General features: G+C 40.3%; 1 protein-coding gene across 1 annotated transcript; it reads left to right on the top strand.

Moving 5' to 3' along the window:
* Window positions 1–1,876: 1,876 nt before the first annotated feature.
* LOC129719802 (uncharacterized) lies at window positions 1,877–5,815 on the top strand. Its single transcript, XM_055671208.1, has 2 exons — window positions 1,877–3,387; window positions 5,764–5,815. Exons 1-2 carry the CDS (start codon window positions 1,877–1,879, stop codon window positions 5,813–5,815), a joined length of 1,563 nt encoding a protein of 520 aa, XP_055527183.1.
* Window positions 5,816–10,021: the final 4,206 nt, after the last annotated feature.

Raw genomic sequence — 10,021 nt, 5'->3', positions numbered from 1 at the left:
TGTGTGTATGTATGTAACGGTCTCGCAATCTCACTCAATTTTCTAAGAGATGGCTGGACCGATTTTCATGAAATTAATTGCAAATGGAAGGTCTAGTTGCCCCATAAGACCCCATTGAATTTTATTGCAATCGGATTTTTAGTTTCGAGGTAATGTATCAAAATGTGAAAATCACAAAACTTCATTATCTCAGAAACTACACAACCCATTTAAACTAAATTGATATCACAAGAACGGGCTTGTTTTTTGAACTATTTGTAAAATAATTTTATAAGGATCGGGCATGTGGTTTTAAAGTTATTTAAAGAAACGTTTTTCAAAGACTGTTTAAACTCACTCACTTTTCTCAGAGATGGCTGGACCGATTTTCACAAAATTAGTGTTATATGGAAGGTCTTGTTGCCTTATGAGATTCTATTGAATTTTATTGTTATTGGACTTTAACTTTGTCCGTGATGTATAATAATGGGAAATCAGGCTATGACAAGAAACAGGTTTCTAAGACTGCTTGAACTCACCCACTTTTCTCAAAGATGGATGGACCGATTTTCACAAAATAAGTTGCAATAGAAAGGTCTAGTTGCCTGATAAGACTCTATTGAATTTTATCATAATCGGACTGTAACTTTGTCTGTTATGTATCAAAATGTAAAAGTTATGAAACTCCATTATCTCAGAAACTACACAACCGATTTGAACAAAATAGGTATCAAATGAACGGACTGTCTTCAAAACCCCTAAATAACGAATTTTATGGTGATTGAACATGTAGCTCGAAGGTTATGAAAAGAAACGTGTTAAGAAAACTTTTTTAAATTAACTCGTTTTGCCAAAGATGGCATGACTGATTTCAACAATCTTAGTTTCAAATTGAAGGTTCAGTTGCTGTATTGGTACCCATTACATTTGATTATAATACTGGTTGACAAAATCGAAAAAAATGCTGCTCTAAAGCTCACAATAGTTGCCCTAGAAAGAAAAAGATTCGCAGGAAAAGCTATAATTTTTAATTTTTTTTAGTTTGACCTTCGGGGCCACACTTGTGTTGACCAGTGTAATCGGACTTTTATTTTAACCATTATTGGTTAAATTGTAAAAATATTGAAAGAAAGAGAATACTCTCAATGATTTCACGACTTATTTAAAGAAAACATGTGTCAAACGAACAGGTTGTTCTTCAAACTTACAAAGAAACAAAACCCAAAGGCTGTTTGAAACTAGCTGCTTTGATCAAAGTTCGAAATTAGGAGTCATTATGATAGAAAACCACTAAAATTTGGAAAAAAGAAGACGGCAAACTACCCGAAAATACAACCATTTGCTGAACAAAACGGTAGAATTACACCGGAATCAACTACCAACGAACAACCAAAATGCTATTCTCAATGCCACCAGCCAAACCATTCCCCCAGAAACGATGATACTGCTGAGCCTTGGTCCAAAATTTGCTTTACAGTACACTCAAATGTCCACCATACCGTTTTTCCACCTGATCGCTGATATCGAGAACGCATTAGCGGCGCAGACAGATAGACAGGCGAGAGAGCAGTCGAGACACCGGATTATGAACACAACTCAAAATTTCATAAACAGAACAGCCTCACTAATAAACAATCCGGTGAAAAGATTCTGTGCGAATGCCGCCACCACTACCAAGAAGTTCATAAGGTCCAACCCCGAAATTCTCATCTCTGCAGCCGATGAGGGGAATCGCATGGTCATTATGAATATTGCAGACTACGACAATAAGATGGCACAGCTTAATTGCGACACATCAGTCTATCAACTGGTGAATACTGACCCGACGGACAAGTATGAGAGGATGAACAACAACATCGTATGAAGATTACACGCCCTACAACTGATTGATACCCGGATGAAATACAAACTCACGAGCTACAACGCAGTGTGCCCCCGTATATACGGACAACCGAAAGCACACAAGCCTAATATACCGCTCAGGCCGGTGGTGCCTAACACTACTGCACCGACGTATGATCTGTGTGAGTATATAGCCGATATACTACAACGATCTCTCACTAGCCAATATAATGCGAGAGATTCTAAGTCGTTTTGTGAGTACATAAACAATCTCAGCATCCCAGCTGACCACATACTCGTCTCGTTTGATGTGGCATCGTTATTCACCAACGTCACTAAGGACGTAGTGACTCACGATATCATAATGATGTGGAGTAATATCAAAGAGCATACTGGTATAAACTTAGATTTTTTCCTTGAAATCATCGAGTTTTGTTTAGGAGCAAGTTTCTTCTATTTCCGTGGAAAATTTTACCGTCAGATCAATGGGTTAGCCATGGGAAGCCCCCTCTCTCCTATTCTGGCTGGTATCGTTATGGAAAACTTGGTTACCAAAGCGATAACACAAGCCCATGTTCCAGTGCAGTTCATACGAAAGTATGTAGACGACCTGTTTCTCGTCCTGCACAAAGATCAGGTAGACCATACTCTTGCCATATTCAATGAACAAAACCCCAACATTAAGTTCACGTGTGAAAAGGAGGATCGTGGAAGGTTACCGTTCTTAGATCTGCTTGTAGTAAGGCACGACGACGGCAGCATAAAAACCGATTGGTATGCTAAACTAATATCATCAGGTAGAATACTAAACTACCACTCCTTCCACTCTACCGACCAAAAACTGGCTGTAGTACGTAATTTCATTGACCGTGTCCGTGGGCTAAGTACCATCAAAACTGACGAAGAGAAGAACCAGGTCATCTACAGTCAGCTCCGTAAAAATGACTATCCACATAAACTAATTTGCAGAATGCTGATACAGCCAGCGAGGGATGACAGATTAGAAAAACCATCCAGCTTCAAATCTAGTCCGTTCATCCATGGCCTCTCTACCACCATCAAAAAGATTCTCCAAAACAGCGACCCAACTACGAGCATCTCTTTCAGTAACCAAAACACTGTGGGGCACTTGTATCACACAGCTAAAGACCCTGTACCGTACAAAAACAAAAGTAACGTTGTATATCAGATTGCTTGCCGAGACTGCCACGGCAAGTACATTGGTATGACGTCGAACAAACTTCGTTGTCGTATGTACGGACACCAGTCACATGTGAATACACTGGACAAACTGCTGCCCAATGGCCACCAAAACGAAGAGCACGAAATCCAACAACTCCAGGGAGAGACAGCAATGATCGATCACTGCATCCAGTACAACCACCGCTTCGACCTTAACACGCCAGCCATCCTCGACAGTGCCTACAAAACACAAGCTCTGCAAGTGTTGGAGATGTGCCACATCGCAACTACAACCAACACGGTCAACCATCGGACTGACGCCGACAACCTAAGCTGTGCGTACGCAAATCTCCTACTCTCGATCAAATATCGAAGAGAGATGAGGTATGCGTCGTCAAAAAAGAGTAGAACCGAACACACAACTTTAAATAACACCCCCCAATACAAACACAAACACAAACACAACCCCTTCATCGTACACCATCTTTTGCGGGAAACAGTTTAACCCAAATAGCTGCCGCTAATTAGCAAAATAAAACATTTGATTAAAGTGTTCGAGTAAATTTAAAAAAGTGAGAATAGAGTTAGAATAGATGTTTTAGACGCAGTGCAATCCCCCCCCTTTCGAACCTGACTTCCACACGTCGGATATTTTCTGTAACTGTACAAGCTGATTAGTGTCGAGTGAGTTTTTTCTGTTTTGTTGTTAGCAAAATGTAATTTATGTACAATTTTTTATGTTTTTCATGTAATGGAATAAATTTTAAAATAGGCCCTGATGAAGATCCCAACCAACCGGATCGAAACGTTGACCCCATAGAGATCAGCGCTGTTTTTATTTAGACTGCTAAGCCGAAACAAAATCAAATTTAGTGTCACAGTCGAATCCCCGTATAAAAAAACTATTTATTTAGTACAAATATTACATCAAATTTCCAATACTATGCTCCAATTATCCCTTCAAATACATCATCAATCATTCTAAAATCCAAAGAGTGGATATACCTTTATTAGATATTTGGCAATTGAAGGATGTTTTCCAGAAACCGGAAGCCGCAAATTCGGATTTCAAAATTAAGTATGGAGTTGATTCCTGGCCTCTGAGCATCTTCTCGGGTACTGAAAAACTCACATTGTGTAATGTTTGTCTATTTTAGACTGGTTTCCAGAAACCGGAAGCTGCTATCGTATCGTAATCGTATTGGATGATATTTGTCACTTTAGGCTGTTGATCGGAAACTGTCGCCATCTTTGCCATATTGATTGGTATTTGCCTATTCATTGGATGCCCTTCAGAAACGATTAGTAATATCAACTGCGTTAAAGAATTCAATTTAATGTATAAGGAACAACATTTAATTATAAATTATTTGAAATCTACTAACTAAAGTTGACATAAACAATCTAAATATTTATACGCAGTATATGAGTACAAATCGATTATACCTCGATCAAAAACAAAATCGCATCATATATTTGAAAGGATTTAATGTTATTTGCATGTATATGTGTTAATGTATGTTCATATGTGTGTGAATGCTATATTTTAAATGTTCGGTATAGTTGTGTGAACAAAAACAAGAGAGCAACAAATCCAGCAGAAATTATCAAAGTGTATTTTTTAAGTGTTGGTGTAAATCTATTTTGACAAAAAATAAGTTCGAATGAGAAAGGGTGGGTCTCACCGCTAGGTGGATTAATTTAGGTTTTTTTTTCGTAACGAGTAATACCATTCATCTCCAGGCAAGCTACAACATATACTGTCGCATATTTTACACATGTGTTAGTGATATAAATTTACCTTAAACGTTAGGGGCCTTCCACAAACCACGTGGACAGATTTTTTACGATTTTGACCACCCCCCTCCCCGCCCGTGGACAAATGCCCATATAAATTATTTGTTTTATGTAGGGACCGTGGACATTACACAATACCACCCCCCCAAAGCTGTCCACGTGGTATGTGGATGGCCCCTTACCGCGATATTAACAAAACCATAAAAAACAGGATAATGAAACATGACATTAAATTGATTTTCGGTCACAAAATGAATAAGTGATAGTAAATTATGCTTTATGCCAGTAATGAAAAATGTTGCACAATAGATAACATGAAACAAAGCTTTGGTTATTGTAGAAGTCCAAATGATGCATTATGGTAGGAAATCGTGCATACTTTGGTCTCCGGAGGACGCTCCGATTGAGTAGAATTCGTCGGCGCACCAAGTTAACCATCTACAAGACGCTGATCAGACCGGTAGTCCTCTACGGGCATGAGACATGGACTATGCTTGTGGAGGACCAACGCGCCCTTGCGGTCTTCGAGCGGAAGGTGTTGCGTACCATCTCCGGTGGACTGCAGATGGAAAACGGAGTGTGGAGAAGGCGAATGAACCACGAACTGCAGGAGCTGCTTGGGGAGCCATCTATCGTTCACACCGTTAAGATAGGCAGGTTGCGGTGGGCTGGGCATGTTGTAAGGATGTCAAACGACAGCCCGGTAAAAATGGTTTCTGAAACCAATCCGTCAGGGAAGAGACGAGCGGGCAAGGTGGATCGATCAGGTGGAAGACTACCTGCGGCCCCTTCCAGACTGCAGAGCTGGCGAACTGCAGCCATGGACCGAGTGGAATGGAGACGACTCTTACGTACATCAACGGCCACACCACGGCTTGGGACTGTTTGGTAAGGTAAGTAAGAAGTCCAAATGAAAGATTATAAAATTAGTAACTATACTTTATAAATTCTATTAAAAACTAGTACGGCCAAAACTGCTGCCGTAACCAAGAAAGGTGCTTCTATCCTAGTATAGACCGTTCCGATAATTATAAATTCACTTACGATCAATCGTCATTTCAAATAACGTGCAGTATTCAATCAAACATTGGCTGCGTCCTGTTGTTTACATCCAAAAGAAACAGATGCTGTCATTTTTTCTAACATTTAGTGCGAAAGTTTGAAAATGCGTGGCCTTTCTCCCGAGCAAAGAAAGCGAATTGTGCACAAATGGGGCACCGTGAGTGGTCTTTCTATAAGAATATTAGCCAGAGAAGAAGGTATAAGTGTCGGAGCAGTTCAAACCGCATTGCGGAAGTATTGTGAAGAGTGCACATTTACTGATGCCCCAAGACGTGGTAGAAAACCCGGGCCTGTTGATCCCACAATGGACAAAAAGGTTAAGGAATACTACAAGCGGCATCCTTCGGTAACAGTACGAGATGTGGCGAGAAAGCTTGGAACCTCGGCGAGTAACATCATGCGTGCCAAGGGAAGAATGGGTCTGCAGACCCGTTGGAAGCAGAAGCAGCCAAAACGAAATCCAAAACAAGCTGAATCTGTGAAACCGAGAGCTCGGAAGCTTTATGACAAACTTCTGACCAAAAAATGGGGTGTGTTATCATGGATGACGAAACCTACATAAAACTGGACTATAAGACTCTGCTAGGTCCGCAATTTCATACATCACCGAAGGGAAAGGATCTCCCTGGACCAGTGAAAGCCATTCACACCGAAAAATTCGGCAAGAAGGTAATGGTTTGGCAGGCCATTTGTGAATGTGGGAAAATATCTCGTCCATTCATTACGAATGACACAATGAATGGTAAAATTTACGTGAAAGAGTGTTTGCAGAAAAGGGTTGTTACCCATGGTTAAGCAGCATAACAATCCTCCAATCTTTTGGCCCGATCTTGCTTCCTGCCATTACTCTAAGGATGCACTAGGGTGGTATAAAACAAATAATGTCACATGTGTCCCAAAGGAGATGAATCCTCTAAACTGCCCTGAAATTCGTCCTATTGAAACTTTTTGGGCTTTGACCAAGGCAAAGCTGAGGAAATATGTCAAACCAGCGGACAATGTTGAAAAATTTAAAAAAGATTGGCTTAAAAGTGGTAAAAATGGTCGGAGAATACACTGTGCAAAAGCTTATGAGTAGTGTTATGAGAAAAGTTAGAGAACTCGCGTATCCTACGAAAAATAATCCCAACTTGAATTGAAACTGGAAAGAAAACACTTATTATCTATATTTCAAAATAAAATGACCCGAAAAATCCTGTAGTTTTTGTTTTATTCGGAAAGAAGATGTATTTATAATTTTCGGAACAGTCTATGGATTTGATTTTGGAACTGAAATGCAGAGTAAGATTTCTCTTAAATGCTTACTAGAAAATTAAAACAAAATCTTGACTTTGTGACGCAATTCGTGTATAGTTATTGAAAAGTCAAGGTAGGTTAGTGAGATAAAACTGGTTGGTGGGAAACGTTTTATTGTTGGACGCTTGCGTTTGGTTTCCTTGTACCGGTTTTGGTATCGAACTTATATAAGACAGTGTTCATATACACTAAGGTCGCTTTTTACGCGTTTTTTTTACGCGGGCTTCTTTTTACGCGGCTTTTTTTACGCGGATTCCGCAAACTTAGATTTTATTGCTGAGAACTCAACAGCTGGTAAATTCAGCGAAATGTTCTACAAGTTTTCGGCAGAGATTTCAAGAACTTCGGCAAACGAAATTTAATATCTGCTGGCTTACGGTAGATCGATATATTTGCTGAACGTTCGTCGAAATTTATTGCTGACATTTGTTAAAAAATTCGCCGAACTCCATCAGCTGTTGGGAAGTTTGCCGAGATAAATTAAGTGTGCGGAATTTACGCGGTTTTTTTACGCGGATTCCGGAATTTACGCAGTTTTTTTACGCGGTTTTTTTACGCGGCATGTATCCCTCGCGTTAAAGCGACTTTAGTTTAGTTTTAAATTAAGGACTCTTTATTAAAAAATCTCTAAGACATGAATAATCGCCATCATGGTAGAAAGCAAGCTAACTCAAAATCATGATCGTGACTAAGCATCACAATAGAAGAATTGGGTGCTTCGGATGGCCAAGTGCAGGCCTTCATCTGGTTCGCAGTAGGCAAAACGATAGTTACTGAGCGCCGCGCAAAATCTGGGCTTTGTGTTCAGTTTCCCGCGATGTTTGCGGAAATCTTTCTGCATGCTTAGGTCTTGCTCAGTCGTAAGAGAATGAAGAATTGAGATATGTATGTAGATGATAGCTTTGCAGCAACATGACCGCTTAGCATATCGGAACTTACATAAAGATCATAAATAGTAAGTCATTTGGAGTCATCTCAAAGAATGAATTGCATTGAGCTAATTAAAACAATGCTTTTTATGAGGAAACATATTTTTGTGTAAAAAGAGTTTTTTGTGAAAAACTGAATTTGCCGATCCAACATATTAACGAATTGATAATTGTGATTGGGGACAATCTAATGCGTAGAAAACTTTTGTGTAATTTGCTAGCGAATTATTTCGTTAGTACTGTGATTTGCTTACAAATTTCTATACAGGACACGAATTTTTAACTGAAAATGGAATGAAAACATAAGAAAAATTTAAGTATGCTGTTAGTGGAAGTTTACTGGAGTAAACAATATCGCACGCTTAGCCTTGGGGCTAATAGCGGTCTCGATCAACTAGATCAGTTGAGAGATTACGTTATCGATATTGTTTTTTTGGCACATTTTGCATGTGTAGGATAAGTACAACGATACACCCGTGCCCCAGTGCTGAGTCGAGAAAATTTCCAGCTCGAAAAGATCCTCGACTCGATCGGGAATCGAACCCGATATCACAACCGTGTGGGAGAGCTAGCCGACTGACATCACTAACCACAGAGCCACGGGGACCACACTAGAGTATCGTTTGCAATTTAATTGCATGGCCAGATAGTACCAGCATGTTTTCTTCGAGACATCAGTTTAAATTACGACGGAACGAGGTGGTTCTCCAAATTTTGTTTTTTTTTCAGCTGCAATTTCTGACTGTGCTGATCGCGAAGTTGACCGGTTCCCTTTCAAAAGGGCAGGGCAAGCTATTTTTCGGATATGGTTGATTTTTTTTTGTCATCTATAGTTTATTTGACACGGCACAAATACAATTCAATGTTTAACGGCGCCAATTATATCTGGTAGCTTACCTTCTAAAGTATCTTAATAACTAAAAGCAATTTTTTTATCCCGCTGCCGACTACGAGCTGAAATTAAATCTAACTTAAAGCTAGAATATTTACATTAAAAGCACAGGTTTGCTGTTTGATGGTTTTCATTGCCATAGGTAAGCAGCATATTAAATTTGTTCCGCTGCTGGGCCAAGATATTACGGACTGGCATATTGGGTTGTTTCCATCGGGCCTTGAGAGTATCGTGCGGGTCTGATTGCTGTTTCCGGATCCGGGGTCTTAACGTGTTCTTGTCGTTTGGTTGGATGTAGGCGGAAGGGGATAGGACTAAACTGGGGCGTGGATGGATTTCAGGAAAACGTATATAAGGGACATGTAGGATAGGTCACGGCTTGCAAGACATCACGAACAGGAACAGCCGGCTGCCTACCTTCGGCCTGCAGGGAAGCTATTAATTTAGACCAGGCGTCACGGTGTACAGGGCATGACCAAACAACGTGCTCTATGTCGTGATAACCTTCACCACAGGCACAGATACCACTCTCCCCGAGCCCAACACGACGGAGATGCGCGTCAAATCTATAGTGATTGGACATAAGCCGGGACATCACGCAAATGAAATCCCGACCTACATCCAACCCCTTGAACCACGGGTTCGTCGATACCTTGGGGATTATGGAATGTAACCACCTTCCCAGTTACCCCTTGGTCCAAGAATTTTGCCAACTGATGATCGTATTCTGACGTACAAATGCAAAAAATTCATTAAAGGCAATTGGTCTTTCATAAATATCACCGTTTGTTGCGCCCACCTTAGCCAAAGAGTCCGCTTTCTCATTGCCCGGTATCGAGCAGTAAGAAGGGACCCACGCTAAGGTAATCTGAGTAGATTTTTCGGATAAAGCACTCAGATGTTCCCGTATTTTCCCCAGGAAATACGGAGAGTGCTTAACATCTTTCATCGATCGGAGAGCCTCAATGGAACTGAGACTGTCCGTAAAGATGAAATAATGGTCCGTGGGCATTTTTTCGATAATCCCTAGGGTGTACTGAAT

This window comes from Wyeomyia smithii, chromosome 2 (genome assembly GCF_029784165.1).
Source record: "Wyeomyia smithii strain HCP4-BCI-WySm-NY-G18 chromosome 2, ASM2978416v1, whole genome shotgun sequence".
In the NCBI taxonomy this organism is placed as follows: Eukaryota; Metazoa; Arthropoda; class Insecta; order Diptera; family Culicidae; genus Wyeomyia; species Wyeomyia smithii.
The sequence above is the reverse complement of the archived record's forward strand: the minus strand, read 5'-3'. Positions and strand labels throughout refer to the sequence as shown.